This window comes from Harpia harpyja, chromosome 16 (assembly GCF_026419915.1).
Source record: "Harpia harpyja isolate bHarHar1 chromosome 16, bHarHar1 primary haplotype, whole genome shotgun sequence".
In the NCBI taxonomy this organism is placed as follows: Eukaryota; Metazoa; Chordata; class Aves; order Accipitriformes; family Accipitridae; genus Harpia; species Harpia harpyja.
Window position 1 is genome coordinate 17510813 of NC_068955.1, and position 26183 is coordinate 17536995.

The window sequence follows — 26183 nt, forward strand, 5'->3', positions numbered from 1 at the left end:
TGTTACTTTTTCTTTGGGAGTAATGATAAAGATTTGTCTTAGTGCCACATGTAGCCTTAAATTCTAACTAATTTTTTTCTGTTTAGCTTGCTTTCTAGGTTGCTTTCTATAGCTGCTCCTGCTTTGTGATTAGCCTAGTGTCAACTATAAGATGGAAGAAACTGGCTTTCTGCATGGACACAGGAAAGAGCAGTGAGGCCAAGGCATGAAGGAGACCCTGTATTTCCAGTGTTTCTGCTTCCTCCAAAGCGAGGAAACCAAAGCTCTTGAATTCTTAATTTGGTCGAGTATTCTTTCAGAGACAGAGTTGGGGGTTTTTTATTGTTGTTTTTTTTTTATTATTTATTTTTTATTCTGAAGACTACTTTGTTATCCCAGGTCCCTGACACATATAGTAGTTCCAAAATGGTGCCAGATATTCCTGTCTTGATTCCAGCTCGTTTCCTCTTCTCCCTGAGGTTATGCAGAGGATCAGATGGGATAGCGCCAAACGGCATCTCAGGGACCCAGCTTGTGTTGTCCATTCTGGTCCTCTGACCTTCTGGAGCTGGCATGGGGCCTCTGAATCCCTCTGCCCATCAGCTGTTCTTCCTGTCACTGTGCCAAAGGCAGATTTTACATTCCAACCTCAGATCCCTGCACCTGATGCATGAATGCTTGTTTTCATTATGGCTATTTTGCCAGGGTGCAGAAAAAAAATGTACTAGAGCAGAAACTTTCAGAAAACACCTCTGCAGTATTAATTGCAGGAGGTTTTTATCTCGGGACTCTCTTTTGTGCTTGCCTTCTTCCAATGACTGACTTGATACATTCCCTCTACTTAAGGAGCTGCCCCCAATTCAGAATTTAGGTGCATGTTAATACTGATGGAGGCAAAGTGGTGAGGTGTCTCCAAAATGTACCTTGAACCCTATGTGGCAGAGATGTTGTTTGCCTTTCCTAATCAGAACAATTCAAATGGTGTCACTTGACACCCAATGGTATGCCAAATTCTGCCTGCATTTCCTTCCCAGTCTTGCTCACTTCTAGGGAAGATTAGGCAAGAGTGGTGTGAAGAATAAGTGTACGGACATCTGACCCACAGAGGAGGCTGAAAGTAGAAATGTGGAGAAGCAGTGCTGCAGCAGGGTTATTCCCTGACTAAATGGCCTGAGTTTGTAAAAGGTTTGTTTGCACACCCATATGTACTCCATTCCACTTCAGTGCTAGGGTCTCTTTCGTCCTATGAGTTGCTTGAAATGCTCAGGTTTTGCCAGGTCAGTATTGAAACTGAACAACTTTTTTTTTTTTTTTTTTTTTTTAAACAAGGATTAGGGCTTTGTTATTAGTTTAATGAATAAAAGTAAAGGAGAATAGAGTGAAATTTGTCCGTACAGCTGTGAAAAGGTAAAAGTTAGCAAGCTGTGCTTTACGTCTTGCCCAGAATCTTTGTTCTGCACCAAAAAAGTATGTCAAAATCTGTTTTTATCTAAGCAAACTAGTCTTTGGTTTTAACAGATGTTGATGGCAGAACTCTTCCTTTGCTTAATATCAACAAGAAATTCTTCGAGACTTCACTCAACATTCATGTATGATTTTGAACTGATGTTTGGAGAAACAGATTCAATCCTGCCTTCTGGGCACTTCTTTTTTTGAAGCTGTCTGCTTTGATTGTCTTCCTGACTGTTTTTAATTCTTATGGTATGATGCTTATTTTTTAATTATACCTGACAAAGCCTATTATCCCACTACTACTTTCATATTCAATATTGACCATTTGCTTATTTTTTTCCAGAATACTTACTAAAATACAAAATATTGCTCTAAAAGTACAGCTAAAAAAATAAGAGGTGTTATTCCTAAGGTCCTGGTCTTCCTGGCTATTGGTTACCTGGGAGAAGAAACAAAATTTGTGTCTCCCCCCTGGTATTTGGCTCATTACTTTGCATAAGTTTCTTGACTAGGTGATATGGCTCAAGTTTCCGATCTTTTCCTAACTTTAAGAAATGGGAAGAGCTAGAACACTTGGGTTCTGCTTTACCGTAGACCCTGAAAACCCTCTCTGAAATCAGAGAAATGGCTTAGCCATGTAGATGGGACCAAGGGTGCAGTTTATGGTGGTATTACTTTGCAGCTTGTTTGGGGTTTGTTTGGTTTTGGGTTTTTTTAAGTGGTTTCTTCAGTAGTCAGCTACTGTTTTACTTGCAGCTAAAAGTTACCACAAGCCCAGCCCTGCAGAGCCAACCTTAGGTAAAAACATTGTGTTTCATCTGCCCCCTTGAGCAAATGTGACTTGCCTTTGGTGCACACACTTGAAGTAAATCTCTTTCAGGACTGTGTTTGAAGTCTGAATCATGGTTTGGTTGGTTTTGGTTTGTGTTTTTGTTTTTGTTTTTTTTTTTGCTTACTTTCATCTTTTGTTACAGCTCTATCAACTATCTCTCTATTTTCTTCTTTGAAAGGGATGCTGTTAGTTCACAGAACTATGTTATATGAGATAGAGGGGAATGATGGTTTTAAGTGGCAGCAATGTTAACATGGGGATGTTACCAAGTCATTTGCTTTTTGCTCTTTTTCTAGGTGCTCAAATGACCCAAACATTGTTGTACCTGACTAGATCTTGAGTTAGCCTGTTTAGACCCTGAGTCTAAGGCGAGTATAAGGATCCCTATAACAATAGACACAAAAACTGAGACAGACAAGGCACGTGACCCATAGGAGTTTTATTAGATGTGCGCTTGCACTACAGTACAGTGTGGTATAGGCACACTTGAACCAGATACAAGTAGGTTAACTCAAGTACAACAGTTGCAGCACAGAGGAAACGTAATCCACAAATCCTGCCCAGAAAGGAGGGTTAGTTCATCCTGAGCTCTCTCCAACTACAGCTATGCTATAGCTTGTATCAAGCTAGGTATTTTAAAGCTCTCACGGGTACAACATGTACTACAGTGCTGTCACTGTTAAAACTGCACTGTGACGCTTGCAGGGGAGCCATCATCTGAGCCATTGTGTTATGCTAAGATTACAACTTGAAACTTTGCAAAGTAAGGCATCCTAATAATGTCACTGCTGTGTTGCAACTACTTTTGTTCTGAGGCAAAGTTTGCCTAGCTGTGAGAAAATCTACTAGTTCAATCACTAAGAAGGAAACCGAGAAACTCAGTGACCACTTGTTTCCTTGATTTTTCTCTTTGCATTTCTAACACTTTAGCTTATGACTTCTGGACTTCACCTCAGATTACTTGTTAAGCATGGGAAAAAAGCCCTCACTTGTTTAATATCAAGAAGCAGTATTTTTAGACTTCACTCAACAGTAATGCACATTCATATCATGTGTCTTGAAACTTGACCAAAATGCAGCCTTGCAATTGATAAGGGAAAATGAAAGGGGAAAAGTCCAAACTAAAGCCCATTTAAACACAAAGCTATTTTACAGAAGATGTCCATACGGAAGGTTTACACATTGCACTTCTTGGTTCTGAGTTAGAGAATCATGTTCTGCAGAAAAGGACACCTTCAGAGATAAATGCCAGAAAGCTCACTTTTGTTCAGTGCAAACAACCCTTGAGGGGAAGAGAATAGCAGTCAGATAAGAAGAAATTGTAGGTAAATGTGACCATATGAAATATCTTTTTACCTTTTGTTGTATCATAAGTATTTTTTATAAGTTGCCAAGGACTGACAGCCATATATAGCCTGGTCTGCATGATCACCTTAAAACTATGTACGTGTAAATAGACCAATGTATGATACAAAATGTTGCTTTATAAAATGTGTTAAGCACCAAAGCATTTCCAAAATATTCTTTTCCAGCCTAGCTGCTCTTTCTTGAGGAGAGGGTTCCCGAGAGCCCAGTGGGGTCTCTTGTTTCTGACTTCAGCCAATGAAGTAGGAGGAAGCACTGTTTCACTTGCATGCTGCTGCTCATCTTCCCATCTGTACCTTCTTCTGCTCTGTGATTTGCTTAGTGCTTTGAAAACTACACATAGTACTGTAATGCAGTTTGAGGGGTTTGTCAGATTCTTGCTTCTGCGTTCATCACTGAACTTTTTATCATCTATTACTTTTCCTAGGCCTGTGCTGAAGATGGCCTTCGATTCTAGGTCTTGGATGTCATGTTCTAGGTCAGAATGAATCACAACTGTCCCCTCCTTTTCTTTGTATAATCATTTACCTCAGTTTAAAGTGTGTGTAAATTTGAAATGGTAATGCTTTATGCCTGGAATACGTGGATGCAAACAGCCATGGCACTGTATGGTCCCATGGGACACTTGAATGACTCGCACCCTTCTAGATGTGCTTTGACATACCTCTTCATCCATTTTATTTTGCATGGACAACCTCTTACTAAGCAGTCAGAATAAGGTATTTTCTGTATGTTCTGTTTCACATCATACAGAGGGTCATGAGACTGCAATCTCCAGCTCTGTGGTGAGATCATGATTGCCTAGTTCTGGTCATACAAAGTTAAAGTACTGTAACACGTTTAATGCCTGTCGTTTCGAGAGGCAGGGATGTAAGTTCTGAATGAACGTCACTCTCTGCCATGCCTGATAATTCTGATGGAGAAGACATTAATGCCATGTTCAGAGCCTCAAGACAAATCTCTCTATTAACTAATTTCTGCCAGGTGGTTTTGTCCTGTACTTAAAAGAGCAAAATTTAAAGATTTTCTTGTCTTCTACAGGTGTAAAAAAAAGCATCTTTAATGCTTAATCCTCTCTGTACTGCAGCTGCTTCATGTATGATATAATCCTCATGTATTGTCAGTGGACCAGATACGTTCAGTCTTGCACAAAGTCGTGAGCCCAGGTTTTGTTCTGTGTTGAGTTGGAGATGCTTTCCTGTTGGGAAGGAATTGACATGTTTGAGTAAAACCAAAAGGAAAACCTTGTGCAGCACCCGTGAGCTTTAGTCATAGTAAGTCCCATTTGTGTTTCCCTCTGAAAACAGAAATGTGAGCAGTTAATCCTTGCAGTAGATTTCTCTCCTTACTACCTACGCACAGCAAAGCAAACATCTCCATCTTAAAGGACTTCAGTTTCGCCACGGAAACTGTAAAGATGCGGCCCAAGAAATCTGTGTAGCAAGTATGTTGTTTTTAAATTCTGGGATATAGTTTTTTGAATTTCTTCCTCATGTTTTTGTCTTCAAAATGGTAATGCATAACTGAGAAGGAAAAAATAAAACCCGTCATAAACTAGCCTGAATGGTAACCTAAACTGTGGCTTGTTTGATGTAACATGGAATGATTCTTTTAAATAGATGCATATTAATTTGTGTGGTGAGCCATTCAGCTCCTGCTTTGAAGTGCGCTGTGAGAACAGAACAAAATTTCTATTGTCATTGTATATTAGCAAGATAGCACTACCTCTAGTGAACAGGCTCAGTTATGTTATTTGCCTGATGCTTAAAACAGTGCATGGGTAAATGCACAGCATGTTTGTAGGAAACTGTTAAGGCTTTTTTTTGGTAAGTGCCATTTTTACTGTATCTTTCCCTACTTCTCTGCATTGCTGTATGTTGGACTCCCTCCCCATATACAGTTTTCCAGCTATGCCAGATGTGCTACATTGCCCTTCACTGCACACTCGGAAATTATATTATCATAAACATGAGTCTTTCCCCTTCCCGTTTTGTAACTCTCAGCTATTTGTATGCTATCAAAATGAGGATAGAAAAGATTAGATGTGCTCTGTACTGCTCTTCTGTTTGCCATTTGTGGGATAGATACTGATATTGAAGGAGATACTAGAAATTAGACTCTCCCAAATTAAATTAATTTCAGAAGATATGTGTAGCCTTATTGCTCCGTTTTACAGTACTCCACATACCACCGTGGCTCCCTAAGCCATACTAGGCATCTGGTATACTCAAGTTGATTTTCTGACTCTCTCTAATAGTTAGTTGTATATTGTAATTGGATATTTTGACAGTTGGCCTTGAGGCCCTGACCCAGTTTGAAGTCCCTGCTGTATTACACAATATACAAGTATAGACAGAGAGAAGGCCTGACTAATAAGACAGTGCTTCTGCTGTAAAAAAAAAAATTAAACTCGTGTAAGATTAGTTTAGAGCACCAAGTCGGAGAAGTCCATATAGTGCAGGCTTCATGCATTTGTTATGACTAGCTGTTTGAGGCCATTGGAATTTGTTCTTTCCAGGTACCAGGATGAACCACAGATACATGACCCGAAGTAATCTGATTTTTCACTTGTGTAAAACCACTGCTGAGGAGGGGACTGAGTGGTCGAGGTCTACTGCCTGGGGAGAGCTGCTAACGATGTAAAGGTGGAGTGAGGACAGATTGTTGACTGGAGGCTAACTTTGAAATCAGCGTGTCTTTAGCACTGTGACTTTGTACTTAATATCAAAAATGTATGTTGTTTCCTGTCTGTACGTTGTGTTAGCACTGCAATGCCTGTGACTTTTATCGAGCTTGCTTACTGTAAAGTCAGATGCGCATTTCTGAGGGTTGTGGTCCTGAGCAACTCCAGCAGCAATCGGATGGGCTGCCTGAAGCACACGACAGCTTGCTGCTTGAAAATGTGGGTACAAATGTAGCTCCATAATAAAACTGGCACTATATGAATCTCTTAGTTGTTTTCTACTTTTGGAGGTACCATATAATGTTTTGGGATCATGTCATCTTATATTCCACTTACCAAACTTTGCCTTCAGTAAGATTTTGCAGAATGCTTAGACTTTCCTTGTAGTTACTAATAAGTTTCCATGTTTTTCTGCAGCAAACAATTGGTATCAACCCTGTTTCTTATATTCTAAAATTGCAAAACTTTTGTGCTAATGACAGAATAGTTGCTAACAAAAATACAAAAGTTTAGAGGGATATTTCTTTCCTTTTATTTTACATGACAGCTGGATTGCCAGATGTCCTGAAAAAATAGGAAGACTTATTCGCTTGTGTTTTACAACTCCTTGGGAGAAGTGTGGTCTAAATCTCCTTCTGTGTAGTGTTACATTGTTCCTTGTGAGGTTTTGAATGCTTTCAAATAGCCAAGAGGGGATGGCTGAGACGCCTGAATTTTGTTCGTGGTCCAGCCCTTATGATGTTTAAAGTGATTTGACTTGCCCTGGGCTGATCTCTTGCCTGCTGTAACTTTATCTACAAACATCTGTAGAGTAGCACTAATTTAAGGTTAAAAAAATAATAATAATTTGAGGTACTGTGGAGTACTGCTAAGAGCACAGAGCCTGTAAAATGGAGCTGTACTAAAACATTTTAACAGATCCTTAAAATTGAAGCTGTCCGATGAATAGCTTGGTTTCAAGATACTTGGATTGTCTTTAAAGCCAACTTCTGTTTATTTGTGTGGTTGGAAGAGTGGGGGAAGAGAAACAGAAAAGAGGCAAGCTTTTAAAGATTTCAGTGATAAGCCTCCAGGGCACAGGCTGGTTTAGAAGCAGACTGTTTGTAGCTTGAAACTAGGCTGCAGTGATATTTGTAGCTTCCTTGTTTCCAGTTTTCCCTTGCTTTACCTTCAGACCAATTGCAAGGATGTGATTTATCATAACCTGTCTTCATCTGTTTAAAACTGATATGCCTAGGCTAAGACAATCACTTGGTCTCCCTCTATAGTCACCAGTGAGATAGATTTGATTTTGACACCAGTGTTTGGATAAGATTAATTGCCTGTTAGAGAGATGTAGATGACTCTGTTGGCTCTTGAGGAAAACTAGAGGATAATGATCTGTAGCTAAGTTGCTTGATTTTTAGGTGGCTGAAGTTAAGTGCAGTGAATCTCACCCAGAGCATCTTTATTTGCTAACATTGATTCTTCTCATTGGAAGAACAGAGTACTCAGCAATGAGGAGCAACTCTAAATCCTCCACTTTTCCCAGAATCCTGTCTTCTGTCCAATATGCTGCAGCTTTATTTTACCTACAAGTACTTTTCTCCAGTTTAATCAACCCGTGGATTGCAGTTGTCACTTCAGTTACCTTGAAAAAAAGCCTACATAATTATTGCAAATATAAGGAGGGCAGTAGCCCCTTGTTTTGTGTGAACACCCTGCATAGTCTTACTCTAGACTTTCAATAGTGTGACTGTGAACTCAAGTGAAATTCCCTTGGGATTATGCTGCGTTGCCATGTGAGTTCTGTGGTTTCATTTGTACTTTGAGTATTTATGTTTTAAAAGGGAAGAGGTGAATGCGATGTATTGTGCTGTTTCATTTCATCAGTGACCTGGAGCAACTTTCCCTCCTCACCTCACCAAACACAAATCATTTGGTTTGAGAACATGCTACAGTGCTTGTTTTAAATTTAGTTAGAAGCAATTTGTAGCTGTATTAATACACATCATTCTAATGGTCTTTCATCCTGGGAAGCTCTGGCAGAGGCATAAAAATTGAATTTTCTCGTGAAAGCGTGTAGGGCTGCTGGGGCTGCGTTGAGGTTTTTATCAGCAATAAACTGAATAGAAGCAATCAAAAAGAAAACAAGCAAAAAAAAAAAAAAAAAAAGCAGGGGGGATGTGGGGGAAGGAAAAAGAATTGAAATGAAATGGTGCCCTTTGTCCAGAGGCTAGCCATTAGTTCCCCTTAATGAAGGCCTTTCCTTAACTCTGCAGATATTCCTTCTATGTCATTTTTTTTAATAGGTGCTTCATTATCTTCGATCTTCATTGACTTCAGGTTCTGTGCCAGTGATTCACACAGCTGCTTGTTCCCTCCTGGCCAGTGTCACCACAGCCATTTTGCCCAACCGTCCTCCAAGTTTTGTTAATATGTTATTATAAAAAAATGGACTCTGTTTTCAGCAAATTCTATTTTCTCTGACACAAATGTAATATCTGACTTTTTTAATGTGCAAACCTTTCTCTAAATCTTCTACAGGCAGATATGGTATAGTATACCTTTTATTTTCACAACAATAATTCTCTGCCTTTTAGCTTTCCCGACTTCTGACTTGATGGTGATGAGAATCATTTTTGTGGCCTGTCATTCTGTATCTATCAGCTGCCCTTTCATCCCTTCAGACTTCTGCCTAGCTCTTCATCTATGTATGAGGCATTTTTGTATAAGACCATTCATAAATCATAGTTACTCTCTATTTTTCTTTTGCTAGTTTTCACTCTCAGCCCATTTCAGTAACCTTGGAGCTCACTGGAGTCATGTAGAAAGATCTGTTTGGGGGCCTTTCTACATTCTTGGAGAAGTAAAGGCTGGAAAAGACTCAGTGATCTTTATTTTAGGGGAGATGTTCTTGTCTGGGGGTTTCCTAGCTTGTAAATTTTTCTGTGATGTTTTTTCAAAAGATGTTTGACTGGATATATTTATCAATTTGAGAGGTTAATATCCTACTGTGCTGTTTCTTTGAATATTTATTATGCCATTAATGTTCCATTGAGCAATTTGTAATTCAAGGTGACCAAAAACTTTCTGTTTCCTTTCTCTTGTCCTGATGGGACAGGATGGAAAAAAAAAAAAAAAAAAATCCTTTAGTCAGTTATAGTGAGTGTCCACACAAACATGCAAGTCGTTGTACTAATTGCTAGTGGTCTAGTAACAAAAAGCTTACCACAGTCATTAATATAAGGGCATGTTATATTCCCTTTTCATTAAACTTGGAAGTCTTCCCACTTTAAGTAGGCGTATTCTGCAGGTTCCATGTATGCACAGGTTAACTGTGCAAAAGAATGCCTTTTCTTAGGTGCAGCTGGTTTTCTTTCTTTGATTCCCCCCCCCCCCCCGAATAATTTTTCTGTGATGTATCTTTAGTCTTGGTTTGTGATGTCTTTTTCCTGCTTGTTAATATTTACATAAATATTTTTACCTGGAACCTTACAAAAAAAATTCCAATTAACCTCTTAGATGTTCTGATCTGTTGGTATTTAAATGGGATATGTTGCAACACATTTACTTTTCGGTACTTTTCTGCAGCACAGGTACGTGCATTTGTGATACAGGTTGGGCTGTCAATATTGCGTGTGCATAGTCATGAGAAAATCTGGTGCCTTCTAAGATAATGGAACTGCTGTATTAGGTGAGATGTATCTAGCCTACTGTGACATTCTAGTGGTGTTTTGTTGTGTTCCATTGCCTAAAAGATTGTCAAGAAAATTAAAGGTCATTGTTTAATTACATCTGACTTCAGTAATGTTTACACTTAATTACAGAAGAGAACTTTAATATACTAATATGTAAAGAAAACAGATGACAATGAAATGTTACTGGATTTGCAGGAGAGCAAGATGGTCCTGCTAGCTTTACAATAATCTCTTTCTGAATTTTGAAAAGTAAATTTTTTTTAGAATTGGAATTGGATTTTGTGAATTCTGGCACTTTTCTTCTCATTATTTGGACTCCAGAATGGTACTTCATGCTGTTAATACCTGCTGCTTTTCAAAAATAACAGTGGCATCAGAAACGTGATTATATTGCAGGATGGCTTTCTTTTTTATTACAGAAATTCCCAGGTACAGTCTGTGACAGCCAAATAAAGAAAAGAAAATAGGAAAGAAATATCTTTCGTAGTTCAGAATAAGAGGGGTTTTTTGGTGGATTTTTTATTATGCCAGCCATTTATAGAACAAAATTTACATATTGTGCTTCAAGAAAGAGTACTATGGGGTAATAATACATGGATCATGATTTGGGATATAAAAGCAGATATTACAAAAATAAATAATAATGAGGGAAAATAAGGATAATAAAAGCAGTGAAATGATGTCAAAGCAAGAAGAAGAGATAGGATAATTGAGTAAGGCAAGTTGTTGAAGACTTTATTTAAAGGAAAAAGCTGAGATGTGAACTCGAAAGTAGGAGTGAGATGTAATCTGGCTGCTCTGTGACTCTGTGTTCCCCAATCCTACAGATCATGTTGTGAATGATTAAAGTCATGGGGCTTGGTTTGTGACAGTTTTGCTTACTAGGGGGAACTTGAAAGACAGGGATTCCACATCATTTCAGGGAAGGTCCTTAAAGTGCAGAGAGATTTCTGTGGGCTCTGCATAAATACTGAACCACGTATTTACTAAGTGATTTTCAAATGTCTTTTATTTTAATCTCTCTTATGTTGTTAACAATATGGAACAAGATAGAGAATAATTCATTCGGGTTTATTTACATTTTCAAGAGAACCTGAACATTTTTCCCCATCTTTGCAGAATTTCTTAGAACATAATTAGAAGATGACTTGACAAATCTGCTCCCCAAAACTAACCAAAGCTGCTGTGTTTCTGTGGTCTTTATTCTGTATTTTGTATCTTCTCTTTTAGGTGGTCAGTGCTTCTCTTGGGGATGGAACGAGCATGGGATGTGTGGTGATGGCACAGAAGCAAATGTTCATGTCCCTAAGCCAGTCAAAGCTCTTGGTTGCACAGAACAGATCTTAATTGGATGTGGGGCAGGACACTCCATGGCTCTTTGTCAAACTCCACATTAGACTCAGCACACCTGAAACCATAGCATCGTGGATGTGGATGGACATCTTTGGATTGTGTAGCTCAGAAGTGCTACAAGAGGATTGCCCACGATTAACACAATATTTGGAAAGTGCAGAAGTTTTTTCTAAGACTAAAAGGAACGAGTATGCATAGAAAACTATAATATTTTTTAAATTGTGTCATGGGCCCTTTTCACAGCAATTGACTTTCTTACCCACAGATAGAATGACAAATGTTTTGCCTTGACATGATACCGTTGAAGAAAGAACTACTTTTTCTTGTTCGTCTGGGAAGTCTTTGAGGAAGAAACTGACTGCTTGATCCCTTATCATTGGTGTATAAATTCAGTCTGAGGAAATGGTCTGAGAAGGTGGACTTATAGGGCCCCTTCTGGTCTTTTATTATTGTATATTTACGTCATGATGAGCATGTGTTGCATCTGCCAACTTCTGCTGGAGTCGTGAGCTCTTAGCATCTCAGAAAATCCAGCTTGCATCACAGAGAAATGCCGGTGAACATAAATAGATGCATACACACATTTTATACAGAAGATTAGGATTTAAAAAAAAAAAAAAAAAAAGAGAGATACTTTAGAATGCTGGCAAAAGGGGAAACTGTGAAAGGAGCAATATTTCTGAGGAATTGTCTTCTGTGCCAGACATCGGTTTATTATAGATTTACAGGGATGCAGATCCACATGAATTATCATTAACTTGCAAACCAAACCTGAAGTTTCTGAAGCTACTGCTTAGGGAAGAAAAACTTCTAAGAGCCCTTAGAAACAATAGAAAAGTTCTTGTCTTGTCTTGACTCACTGTCAAGTGAGTTGTAGCTGTTGAGGACAGTTTGATCCAACGTAGCTCCTGTGTTTCCAGCTGCATTTGAATAGGAAGACATCAAAATCTAAACAGAAAGTTTTTACAAGTTCTCCAGCCTAAAAGGCAGACCAGAATGCTCCTGATAATTTCAGGTTAGTTCTCACATCTGTTTTGCAGCCCAGCTGCATTACTGTTCAGAGCATGCCCACAGTACTTGTTCCAGGTGAGTGCTTGGCAGAGAACATAGGCCTAACACTTGTTTTGGTTGGAGAAATGAAAAAGTGTAAATTATCTTCAGGTATTATTAGCAGCCTATGTTGAGCAGAATTTTGGAAGCTATTTATAAAACTGTTTTTCACACAAATACAGTGGATGCCATTAAACTGGATGTTTACCACCCATGATAGTTACATTTGCTGTGGTATTTGATGTATTTCAAGTTCTAAATATAGAGAATACTACTGTGTGCTAAATGCACCTTTTAATGAGACCTACTGTTGCCAAACAGTGGTTTAATTTTTAAAGCAGGCTTGCCAGGGAAGAAATGTTACAGAATTACAAAATACTCAGAGAAGGGCTCTTAGGAAATAGGACAGGAAGACTTTCTAATGATGTATCAGCTTACACATGAGGGGGAAGGAATTAAGGTAGCCATATGGCCTGCTAGGGTTGCTTTCCCCCTTGGTTTTACAGTGGTTACAGTTCATGGGCTAATTTTCAAAGGCATTTTCTTTTTCTATTTAATGGATGAGAAACTTGAACTGACTGTGAAGCTGATTATAACAACTATACTACAGATACTGAAAGAATCTGTAAGAACAATCAAATGGGTCCTCTGCAAAAAGTGCAGAATTGAGACTTCTATTGTAAAGTGGCTTTTTTAATCCATGTGTTGGTTGTGGTTCTTCATGGTAATATACTGTTCTAGGCTGTGACTTCTTGCGCTTTTTACTTATCTAAGTTGCTATTTATTGACTCTCCTCAATGCTGTTTTCTAGATACCACAGCCTTTCTATTACATGCACTGAACAGTTTCTCATTCTTTTTTTGGCACTTCTGTCTGAGGTTTCTACCTTTGTTTTCCTCCAAAATCTGTGTACTGAATAGATGTGTTATCTTGTTTCAGTAATCATACCCTCTAAATAATTCTGTTCCTTGATTAATCACAGCTAGTATGTGCACCCTATAATATAGGGGTTACTGTAGTGAGCATATTTTGACTGTGTATGCTGTTGCTGCAGTTCATTTCAGAAGAATCCAACAAATTATGTAACAAATAAATGCAGCTTGGTTATTTGAAATGTTATTCACTTCTTCACATCTGTAACACAAACACACTTTTGGAAATGCAAAGAATTATTTGGGGTGATAAGGAGGAAAGAAAGGAGTACTTTGGTTTGTTCCTGGTTCTGATCTTGTGTTTCATATCTGCATCTGATCTTCATCTTTGAAAGAGCGAGAACTGCATTTTCTCTCCTTTGTCTTGCCTGTATATGTTGAAAACTTTGAGAAGTAATGACTTGTCTTGAGAGCTTGATGTACTAAATACTTTGTCGTCGGTCAGGACTTCTAGATGCTGCTGTAGTATGAAGAGTGAATAATGATTCATTGTAGATGGTACGTGGTTGAATGTCAAAACCAAGTTGTTGCTCATTCATTCAGACATGAATGCCCTGTTTTTTATGTCAGTATGCTTTGTTTGCAGAATAAAACATTGTACAAAATCAGCTAAGGCTTTCTACTGTAAGGAAGGGAGCACACAGTGAAAAGCTCCTAATCAAGTGAAAAAAATCCTTTCCTTGCTGGTGTTCAGACCTTATGACTGTTGCCTGTGGATGTCCTGATGGAGAAGGTCAGTCTCTGCAAGGCAAAATGCAGAGCCAGTGTGTGCTATGCCAATGCTTCTGCAGTGCATGCAAAGACAGACTTCTTTATGCAGGTCTTCACTGCTAAACAAAGCAAGCCTTTTACGTAAGCATTCTGTGTTCACATTCAGATGCAAATAAATTGACATGGTCTGTAATATATATAACACTGGAACAAGGTAAGCAAGTGTCTGTGCAGCTGCTTTCCCCTCCCATTTTCTGAAAATAAGCAAACCTGCCAATGAGCTGACATTCATGAGGAGGAAAAGGTGAACTTAATATCACAACTTTGCTGGGTAACAAGTTATGAACTGTTGACCTTCAGTCCAGAGAGCTTTCAGGGTGGAGGGAAAGAAGGAAGCTGTTGTGTGTACTTCTGTTGTTGAAAGTCCTAGGAGATCTGCAGTTGTTACTCATGCAACCTCCCTGTGCGCCTGTGCAAGACACTCCTGTTCCATTTTAAAGAATGTTGGTAGGAAGATGTGTGTGTGGTGTCAGAAGTTTCTATCTCTTGTAGGATTTGTTCAGGCTGCTTGGCAGTCACTGCTGTTATTTGACTTTGTGTAGCATTCCTGAGTGACTTGATGCTTTTCTGCTTAGAATGCTGGACCTTGTATTTGAAGTGTGTTCATCTGAAAGAAAAATTTAGTCCTGCCTTTCTTCCTGTTTGCCCAGTCACCACTTCTTGCATGACACTGACTTCCCTCCCCTACCTGCATGTTGTCAGTCCTGTTGGCGACTAACTAGTTCTTGCCATCTGCAACCACCATAAAGATCATTTCTGCATGAGCGACAGGAGGTTTTGCTTGGTTACATGGCTGAGCACAGAGAAATTGAGGAGGAGGAGAAGAATATGATTTGATTTTGCTTTATAGGACATTTTTTGAGTCATAAGACTTAAATATGAGGATGGAAAACAGATGAAGGAGATCAGTTTGACTGTATGGGAGAAAGGTGACCATGGAAAAACATTTAAATGAATGGCAGCAGAGCGCCTGATGTAGTCAGCTAAAACATAGGGGAAAAGGAGGGTGGAGGGGGAAGACAGATTCAAGACACAGGTCCTGAAGACTGAATAATCACACAGGGACAGCAGCATTCCAACCTGCTGGTATGGTGGGAGTGAGATGAGGGACAAGCTATTCTATTTCTTGGACGTTATTGTTCCACCTCTCCCACTATTTATTAATAATAATAAGAATTATTGACCTGCAATGGGTTTTCTTTCTCATTCATAGCACATCTTGAAATTTCCAGTTCTCTTCAGCTGGAACAGCAACATCTGTCCTCACCTTCCAGCCTCAGAAATGTTTAGATCAGGCCTGTGACCTAGTCCAGCACTTAATCAAATACTCACTATTTTTTCCTTTAAATTCCATGAACTCTGGATCTGATTTAAACAAGACTTAAGTAATTTTGGGACTTCCACTTCCTTTTCCCCTGTATTAGAAATCACGATGATGACAGATCTTTGTCACTGAAATTGTGATGTTATGTTTTCACCAAAAAGTCCCCTGTGTTTTCTTAGCAATTCTGATATTTTTACGGCATATGGCAAGTCTTGTGCTTTTTCTTTAAGCTGGATTTTTTCTTAAAAAAGGCTCTAGAATTTTTTATCAGTATTTGAGTCATGCTTGTGGTATTTACTACCAGCTTATAGTTCTGAGCAGCTGAATATTCTGTAAAGGGAAGAAGAAAATACTGAAGCAGAAAACATGTCATGCTTCCCAAAGGCTGGGAATGGGTGCGGTCTGGGGTAGAGAATCATCTTGTGTGGTTTTGATTGCACTTAAAAATGTGCACAGTAGAAAAGTGGAGCTTACACTGAATTTGCTGAAAACTCTAGCTGACACAAAAATAATTGGACATTTGAACTTTTGACATATCAAAATCTTGATTTATGTGCAAAAAAAAGGTACATGCTTTCTTCTTTTTTATTAGCTTTTGTGCTATTCTTGATTCCTGATACATGCTGGTCTTAGATGTTTTTCTCCATGTTAGAAAGAATGATTTGATAGCCTTGAATTAAAATGCTTCGGTTGTATGGAAATGGCTTTCTGTTCGATGAATGTCCCAAAAAATAACTGTAAAGGGAGGTGTTTACCATATGTGCCTTTGAAGTTAATTTGGAGAAACTGCATGTGTAAAGCCATTGTTATCTTGTAACCCATTTAGAGGTTGAAGGGACTGAGGTAAGGCACATTCTTTAGCTGTTTGTGGATTTCATTCAGATTCATCCATCAGTTGTCTCTGCATTCACCTGTTTTTAATGCAGAGGCAGTTTTTACTCATAAATGCCTCTGTAGAACATGGAAAGAGAGTATGTGGCTGAAAATACTCAGCAATTAAAATGGTCTCTGTATTTGAATCATGACCTGGATGAACCATGTGTTACCTTGTGGGAGAGTGAGGCAGCGTAAATTTAGATTACTGGGAGAACACATTTTTCAGTTTAATGAGAAACAAGAGCAGCAAAGTAATTATTCCTGAATAAAAGCTGGCTGTGGGGACGAAAAAAATCAGAGGTGACATTTATTTTGTGAAACTTCCTCAGGCATTTTTATTTTGTGACGTGTCAGATTTTGATTCATTTTCAGACAAGCCTTTACGGGTTGGGAGGGGGTTGAGTCTAGGTCTGATTTCTGTGTTGGTTAGCCTCTCAATTAATTTTCATCTTTCTCATCTATTTCCAGGTTGCTTTGCCTATGGAACCCCTTGTTATTCAGTTACAATGCAATCTTGGGGAGAATTTTTTCTGCAAGGTTTGGGATCAAGACTTTGTCAGTGGAAGTTGCAGAATTTCAATTCAATATGATTCCAGTAGTCTCTGATCATCATGATCTTTTAAGTATATGTGAACACTGCTATAAGACTCTGCATTTTTACTTTTTTTTTATATTTAGAAGTGGGTCCAAGAGTGGGGAGATTTTTAAAATTCTGACATGATTTTAGTTTTTTGCTGCAGATGTCAAACGAGTTTAGCTTTTGGGTTTTTTTTACTGATTTGAATGCATGAAGACATGTGGTACCTAAATTAGGGCAGCAGAGGAGTTGCCAATCAGTAATGAAGATGCTCTGTCATTTTAACGGTGTGGGTGCTTAATCATTTTCCATAATAATCCCCTGCTTTAAAGTACAAAAGAACAGGGATTCCTACAGGGGCACTGTGCTCCTCTGCAGACAAGGAAACATGGCATCTTTCAAATAATGGAGAGATGCTTCTCTCCTCTGGTGCCTTAATTCTGAGTAGATAGATTATACTAACTATTCCTACTTAAATACTGCTTTTCCTCTTTTGACCTCAGAACACTTTAAAAAGGGGATAATGTCACAGAAAGAAGCTGAGGCACAAAAAATTGAAATGCCCCAACCAAGCTAACTCAGCATGTCCAAAGTGGAGCCAAGAATAAAATTCCTGTCTCCTGAGTCCCAGGCCAAGGGTCTACCTTCTGCGCTAGTGGTCCTTGATTTTTTTTTTTAGGTAAGCCTCACTGCTACTACTTCCCTCTTGCCTTGCTCTTCTTTCCCCCTCACCACTGATTGCTCTGTCCTCATATGCTCCACTCCCTCCTACTTGCATAACCCATTTTCCAGACCCATCCTGTGTCTTTCTCCTCATTTCCCACCTCTTGTGCTACTGCCGCCTCTTCTCCAGTCACCCACTTGCACTGACAACACCACCGCAAAGCATGGCTCCTGCTGAGCTTATTTGCTTGGGCTCAAGCCATGCGTCTCCTGTTTGTTCTGGTGTGACTCACTGTCAGCAGCCTCTGCACAGGCTGTGTTGTCCCTGCTAAGCCCTTTGGGTCCAGCAGCTGTGCAGGTACCTTAGAGTGATATCTGAGCTAATACAACTGCAATACTTTGCCTTTTGCTGACTAAGGAATCTCTAATCTGTGCTCCATGGGCAGCAGAGAAACCAATGGAAGCCTTGGAGTATGCGCTCTTAATATTTGGTACCTGGAGATGTTTGGACCTATGTACTTGCATAAAGTTTTTTTAAATATTCAAGTGAATGCTGAGGGTTGAAAACCTGGCTTTGTCAGCCTGAACCAGGGAATATATCTTTCCATGGGGGCAGATGAATGTGCTTAGTTTTAAAGCATTTGCTTTGTCAGATAAGGAAAGAAAGTCAAGAGATGCAGTTCTGGACCCATTTTCTAACTTGAAGTTCAGTTTGAATTCAAATATTGTTCTTGATTGCAAATAAGCATTTGTATTCCCCAAAGAGAGAAATATTGCACCTGCGGTCCTGGATGAATGCAGAGGCTTTGGGACCTCTGAACAGACAGGTATTTTATGCCTAAACTCAAATAAGTGAGTGACTTAAAAATAACCTTCATAATTTAAGCACATTTTTATGAAGTGAATTTCACTTGTGTGTGAGCTCGGAGACAAAGTTGCTTCCAGGATATATATGGAAAGCAGAGAGGTAGGCTGCTTGTTTTGAAACTATGAAAAGGATATGCAAAGTGGCAGGGTAAAAACTGCACTTGTTTTTTCTTCAGGATATCTTTTTTGGTAAGCAGCTCTGTGCTCAGTTCCTTTGTGAATGCCCTTGCCTTAGCCCTGCTTGCCCTCTTCTGTATTTCAGTCTGCTCATTTGTCCTAGCAGCCATTTGTTCCAGTGATGTATTTTCTCTTTGGCCCTGAAACTTTAAGGCGAGAGAAGGCAATTTATGTGAAAAATCACTTTATCCAGATTAATGACTGCTGCACTTGACTGTTATCACAGCGGTATTAGCTAGATTTTTTTTGTTGGAGTGAGAGAACAGAAACCACTTCTCAGATCCTTGCTGTCTGAAATTATAGTTGCAGATACACATCAGGTTCGTCCAGAAAAAACGAGTACCTTCATGCAGTCAGAGGAAAAGCTATATGTGTAGAAGGTGTGGTTGAGGTGTGCTTTTAATATTAGCAAGTAATAAACCACTAATTGCCAGTGGATTCAGATGAAGGACCAGCATCAGGTCATATAGCTGGGAGTCCATTGCCAAAAGCTGAGTTTGCAGAGAAAGAAACCCGGATGTTCATGTCTAGCAGGAAACAGGCAGAGTGTAACTGAACTACAGAATGTGCTTCTGCTCTCACGATGGTGTGAAGTCAGAAGTAGTCGGTGGCATTATTGCGAGCCTGAGGTCAGAATCTAGCCACGTGTATAGTTTTAATGCTTTAATCAAGATACATACTTCCTGTGGTGGGAGTGGGCAAGCTTGAAAGAAGTGTTTTAATCATAATACCCCAGCAAAAGCTCCTTAAATGTAAGGCAGCTGGGATGATGTGATAAATTTCTCTTAGGATTCAGTGTCAGGATTCAGTGTCAGGATTTGGTGTAACAGCTCCTGAAATTTTCCAGTTGTCTCCCTCTTTTCCCTGTGTTATCAGAGCTGCCACCAGAGCTGCTGTTGTGCAAGGGGAACTCTGGGGTCAGATGGATCTTAAGCTTTAGAGCATCTCCTAAAGGGCAGTGGATGGGATGTAGTGTTCTATTTCTGAAGGGTTTATAAAAGTCACCTAAAAGACATGGTTACCTCAAATCAGAGTAAGCTGAGAGAGGAGTACCTAAATGAAAATGGGACTGGTAGGTGTAAAAAGTAGCACAGAATGACGACTGCTTGACCTGTTAGCTAAGGCTCATATATATGCAAAGTTCAGTGGAAGGGGAAGACCTACGTGGGATTTACAGGGCTGAATTATTAGTATTCCTTATGGTAATGGAGAATTGAGCAGCCTTCACACTGGGCCCTTGAGTTAGTGTTAAATAAAAAATGGGGCAGATAAATCTATTTCTGGATTCTTAATACATTATAAAAGGAAAAGTTGTTCATTAGGCAACTTTTAGATCCTGGATTAACCTGGATCTTACTTCTGGATGTAAGAAATTGGCCATTTATCAGTTGAGAATGACAGCATATAAACAGTGGGAGAAAAATATTTCTTGGGAGAAAGGGTAGTCAACAGAAGCAGAAATTAAGTACATCAAGGACTACAAAGGAGTTTTCTAATTATGTACAAATTCAGATTATCAGCCTTTCTTCTATTCCTAAAATGCAGCTTGAGGTCTTCCTTGATTTTCCTTTTGGAGTAGAGTTTTGTGAAGACAAGGTCCAGCTGCAGTTGGGTTTTTTGTTTATAATTTAGCACTTACCAGACCTATGAGTGTTTCTTCTGGTTTTGGGGGGCTTTAATCTCTACTTCCTCCAGACTATAGGGATACTATTCTTTTACATTTCCATTCTTATCAGCAGTCGCAGATGCTGTAGCTTGCCTAGAAGGTTGCCAGCTCTTTTGAAGTTCTTCACGTGAGGATGAAGGTGTGTCCTTCCTTATAGAAGTACTTTACCAACAATGCTCAAGCAACTAGAATGCTGTTGACACACAGTCCATAGTTGTCATTTGTAGCATCTAAAATGAAATTTAATCCCATTGTGTTTCTTGGTTCTTACTGCTGCATGTTTTGTGTGGCAAATAAAGTGCGACTTGGGCACCTGGATTCTTTCAGTTTCATATCAGGTGGACTCCTGTGACTCAGTGAAGAACAAGTGAAGGCCAAGGCCCAAAGAAGTAAGAAAAACTGAATTCATTTAATAAGCTAAAAAGACAAACTTTTATTGTTGGGGAGGGAAAAGGAAGATATCTAGATAATTATAGGGTTTTTTAATCTTCCCTCATAAAATTACTAATGGTGTGAATTCTTCAGACGTCGGTTGTATCAAGTGTTTGCAGGCTTCATTTATTATCTACTAACCAAAATTAGTATTGTAGAACCAAAGCAATACCAAGCTTTTCTCCTACATTTCTGTTGAGAACACTGTATTTATTCAAGATTTTAGAAGCAAGTCTCTGGAAACCCCTGATCGCTTCAGAAAAGGATTCCCCTTTACACTATACAGCAGGCACTGAAACCATGATACAAAATTTATTTCATGCTAGAATTGTTTTGCATAACATTGTGCATGCATTTTACTCAGTACTAAATTGCATACAATGCTGTTGTCTTGTTTCTTAAACTTTGAGACCATTTATAGTTGAGTATTTTCCTGATTTTGTACTATAAGTCCCAGTTTTAAAATAACACCTCTTTTGTTTAAAATTCATACTGATTACTTAATATGAACAATTTATGAAGGGTCTTTACGTTGGATCTATACATTGATAAAATACAACATAACCAGAGCTGGAAAATTAACCAGCTGTTACTGTCAGGTCCGAAGGAAGGTCCCATGTGTCACAAGCATGCCAACAAAAACAGACAGGAAAAAGTTTTTCTTAATTTTATACACTTCTAGTTGGATTAAAAGTTCTTGATTTCCATGTCGGTGTGATGAACTGTGAAGGCGTGGTCAATATGACCGATGACTGCCTGATTGCACTTTTTAAAACCATTACTCTGTATCTTGTATACAAAAAGAAGCGATCCATAGCAAAGAAATGTACAGTTTTATAATGTTTTACATTTTGGCTACAACAATGTATGTAAAAGTAAAGAGCTTTGAAAGAAAATATATAACTTTGCTTTTTTTTCTCCTTAATCATACATTTGCAGTGTTTCTTGGTTTTTGTTTCTTTTTTTTTAATTTTTGTCTTCATGCAATTCATGCTATGGAACAAAAAAATAGATTTAAAAAAAAAAAGGATCTTCTACAGTTTTGTTACATTTTGGCCGTAGAAAAAGCCTGCATCTCTAGTACAACTCCAAAACCACGAAGAATCATCCGTAAAACCTGCATGGAGCGAGTTAACTTTGTCCAAATGAGAAGGTCTTCTATGCCTGCACAGTTCCACACAGGTGTTTATTAGCCATCAATGTTCATCTCCATCTTGCCTTGTCAGGTCACTCTGACTGCCTCTGTTGGCATATATTTAGCAATGACTGGACTTTCTTTGCAAAGATCTGCATGTAAAGAATACAATCAGTACTTGAGCCTCTTCCCTGCGCTTTTCACATCAAGCTCGGCATCTTAGTTTTAAAGGAAGGAGGAAAAGGTGAAATAGCTACATGCAGAGGCAGCCATATTCTTCTTCAACAGGATTTTTTTTTCCCATGCAGTCAGCCAGACTGAGACCTCTCTACAGTGTATCTGAGTATTGCTTTCAGCTTAAAATAGGCGCCCATGCAAAGTTTCATCCTACTGTGCTTGTTTGCTCAAACTCCTGCAGGGTTCCTATGGCTCAAAAATATCCTGAGAAAAGCAAAATCTTCCATCGTTGGCATGTTTCAGCATCGACTAAATGCCTAACCCATTCCATACAGAGCCAGTAGATCCACCATTAGCCAAAATAAGCATATACTAGCAGGATGCACCAGGAAGAAAACTATCTGGTGCATCTACCCTTCATCCTATGTACTGATACCATGCAGCACGTATGGCCCACCAGTACTATGTAAATGCCTGCCTATTGTCATCTGAGTGCTATTTTAGGAGTGTTGTCACCTAGCATCAGTAGTAACACCATTCCCAGCAGGTGCTACTGTGAGACATTGCATCTTCAGACTTAGTCACCTGGATTATATGCAACATAGCATAGGCTAATTGAAAGTAAAGCTTTTTAGACCATTCTCTGCTACTGATCCATGCTACAAAATAGATGGGATGGGAGACCAAGAACGTCTCACTGGACTAGGAGAGCTGTAGGGCGCAGACACTGAGGATAATCCTATCGCTTTTCCACTTATGCCAGCTATGCTGTTAAGGCTCCGTGACATTTCGTAACCTTCATTTAAAAGAAAAATGCAAAGTACAGCATTGGATCAATGACAGAATGGACTAAGAATGAGGTCAACATTGTAGCCAGTTCAATAGCATCTGCATGCATGGACATGCCGAGAGTAGTATCGCTTGCAACATGACTCGGAAGGCCGTTGGAGTAGAGAACAAGTTTAAAAAATATATATATATTTAAAAAATCATCTTTTCTCAAGGATGGTCAGGCTATGTAATTGATCCTACAGGCAGCAACATGGTTGTATCCTAAAAAAACAAAAGAGTCAGTGGGAGGGATTTTCTATGTCTCTGTCATACTCGTACCTCTCCCTTCTACTTCATGCATTTTGACCTCAGGCAAAATTAAGGTTTCTGGTATCTTTGGGAGTGGGAGGGGGAAAAGGCAGCAAAATCCATAGAATTTATTGTGTTGCTATAGAGATACTACTCCTTTGTTCTCAGCATTAAAAAGAAAAAAGAAAAAAGAAAGAAAACAAAATTGCATGCATTTGGTTTCCCTCCCCCCTCCCTCCTTCCCCCCTTCTTTTTCAGACATGCACGTAAACAGCTCAGCAAGTGTACAGAGAGTTGCACAAAGTATGGATGAAAGTCTGTTGGAACAACAATTAAGATGCTCTCAACGTGTTTCAAACAGGCCAACAATATGCTGACGTATATTACTCTTTAGCCAACCAGCCTCTGTTTCATTCAGTAACGAGAGGCGGTTGCAGTGCATCGTGAAAACCATACATTCTTCATCCCAAAGGATGTGCCATTTGGAGTGTTCCCCTGATCCACTGGAACCACCCGAACTCGCCCAGGCTGAATGAACGCGGCCAATGCTTATCCAATACAGAATCAAGTAAAACGCTTTGCTACAAAGGTAAATTTTAGAGGATATACTTTCATATGAAAGTCTTGTAGTCCAACTATATCTTTGTTGATGATAAGCTTTAAACTTATAAATACGTACACTATCTATAACTGGCATTTACTATAACTATTGCCCATCATACAATGGCACATGGGAATTCTATACTCCATACTCAGTGTATGGTTACATCATACAATCTTTGCAGTTTTAAAATATTGACTATATCATATACTATATACAGTACACCAGTGATAAACACTGATTTGAAGAGAGATTTCTTCTCCAATTTTGCCATTCCTTATCAACGTTGATGCATATATATGTAACTAATTCTGGTTTGTATGGTTTCCTCATGTTAAATTATTTAAACAAAACAGCCTGTTTGAAGAAGGGAAGGTTTTTTTCATTTGATTTGACTTCTGTTGCTAAATAGATTATTCTGACCATTAGCAAACTAAAATGCAGTTACTTCTGAGAGATCTGTAGCTGTCAGAAGTCTGAGAAACTAACTAGTAATGTTTTATTTATGAAAGTGATTTTAGATGGATTATTTTCCAATTGTAAGACACCTGTGCTAACAGATGTTCTTGTATGCTTCTCTTTCTCTGTTGAATTAAACAGCTATGAATATCCAAATAATTTGTTTTAGTGCTCTGTTAAGGTAGCCAAATAATCATTTCATATTTTTTGAGGATGTTTTGCTTTTGTGTTTTATCTTTTCTGTCTGCCACCTCCAAGTCTGTGCTCTTCAGAGTCTGGTAAGATCTGTGAGCTTTCCAAGTGGCAAACTTCCATTGCTATGAACTGTTAATTGGCCTCTCCTTGGGGGATGGGCTAATTTAAGGACATTGTAGAGCATCCTCCACTAAAGCTTACTGCACCAGCTGGGGTGGAAGACTCGGCTGGCTAGCATACCTGCATGGGGTAGTTACAGCTCCTCAGGCTTTTCTTTCTGAAAGAAATAGGTTAGAAACTCCAAATGCAGACATCAGGTGGTGGTTTCCAGCCCAAACGTGCATGTCTACAGCAAGCACACTATTGCGTGCTACAGCTACAGCTGACTTTCTCTTATTTATTTAAAACGGTTGCTAACTACATGGTTACAGGACCCCAGCTACATACCCTTTCTTATTCCTCCATCAGGCGGGCAGGGATATTCCCCGGTTGATAAGAGGAAGCAGGGTCCATATCTCTCCCGAGTGCCAGAGCGGGTAAAGGGCAGGCCCTCATCAGGCGTAATAGCCTGGTCTATGTGGGGACAGTCTTCATTTGCCAGCGCCGCCTTGGCCACCTCACCATTCAGTTTCGAATCTTCAAACATATAAGCAGAAGGCTATTGAAACACTATGCACTGTTTGTTAGAGTTCCAGCTGCAAATTAAGGGTTCACAGCTAAAGAGTTCTATAGCGACACTATAAAAGGTAGCACATCTGTCCTAGACACTGCGTTCATGTGCACTGCACCAAAATAAAATAAAGTCTGTTAAGTGGGAGGAGAAACAAAATGTGATCGCGTTAGGTGTAACAGCAGCCACCTGTACTTCCGCATAGAGGGGCAGTTTCAGAAACGGGCGTGCATTGGTTCCTAGTCCTGCGAGCAGAAGACTGCGGTTAGAAATCGGATTACGTTTTTGCATGACATCGGATGGTGCATGAATGACCTGTTTGTCATGAAGCCGACTGTCGCTCAGAGCTTTGGAGAGGCAGTGGACTGTGAGTTGTGTTTTAGTATTTGAGTATATTCTGTTTGTGCTGATTTATACTTGTGTGCAATATTACTGAGGGGAAAATTCCTGCTCTTCCCCTCCCCAAAATTTACCCAGATTGTTTTATAGCATTTCCGGTATCAGTCGTGCAGAATGGCTGTACATGTTTTAGACACACAGAGTACGTTACATATGGAAATATGACAGCAGAATGTGGATTTTTAAAAAAGCAATCCATTTTCTGATGTTCTCCTCTGAAACACATACAGTATTTGCAATGCCAGCACAGGACACTACATATAGAAAACACTACAGCAGGCCATGAATTTGGAAAATAGAGTAAAATTTACTCACGGCTGTAAATAACGAAAATAGGTTGTCGGATTTGCCCATTTTGCTCCACACATTCCCATGAGGATAGACTGAGCATAGTATGTATTCTCTGTGTGACTTGTTTGACATTTATAAAACAATTTAAAGTTCTAGTTAGTGTAGGATTTATTTTAGGGTTTTAAAGTACGAATTAGTGTATTGAGAATATACTCGAAATATGGCACAGCTCAATATGAGTATTTTGGCTGAAGGGAGGAAAAAACAGTCAAAATGTGCTTTCTGAAGTTTCACAAATGCTGAGATATGTTAACTGAGTGGTATTGGCAGCATCCTACACCTCGGTTGCACAATGCTTATTACCTAGACACTGTAAGGCAATGGGTGGTCCTGCAAGTCTTTAAGGAAAGACAAACTCAACGGATAGACTTAATTTCAGTGCCTTTTCCAGATTCACATACTAGCTTGTTCTGAACACTACATGATACTATCATTTA

At 39.2% G+C, this 26183-nt stretch overlaps 2 protein-coding genes across 6 annotated transcripts in view; one reads left to right on the top strand and one right to left on the bottom strand.

Annotated features, from left to right (window-relative positions):
• The window catches only part of SERGEF (secretion regulating guanine nucleotide exchange factor), a 175539-nt gene extending 161605 nt beyond the window's left edge, over nucleotides 1–13934 (top strand). Inside the window, 2 exon segments of the mRNA XM_052811578.1 lie at nucleotides 11222–11371; nucleotides 11374–13934. Of these exon segments, the coding sequence (XP_052667538.1) occupies nucleotides 11222–11371; nucleotides 11374–11411 (188 nt within the window). The 3' untranslated portion in view covers nucleotides 11412–13934.
• The window catches only part of KCNC1 (potassium voltage-gated channel subfamily C member 1), a 132293-nt gene continuing 108797 nt past the window's right edge, over nucleotides 2688–26183 (bottom strand). The window contains exons 3-4 of one of the 5 annotated variants that reach the window (XM_052811574.1): nucleotides 24774–24962; nucleotides 2688–4826 (exon numbers count right to left, since the gene is read on the bottom strand). In XM_052811574.1, coding sequence (XP_052667534.1) covers nucleotides 4645–4826; nucleotides 24774–24962 — 371 coding nt within the window. In that variant the 3' untranslated portion in view covers nucleotides 2688–4644. Of the gene's footprint in view, nucleotides 4827–20655; nucleotides 22788–24773; nucleotides 24963–26183 lie in introns of those variants that run through there. The other 4 variants (XM_052811571.1, XM_052811570.1, XM_052811572.1 and 1 more) reach the window with 4 other exon arrangements.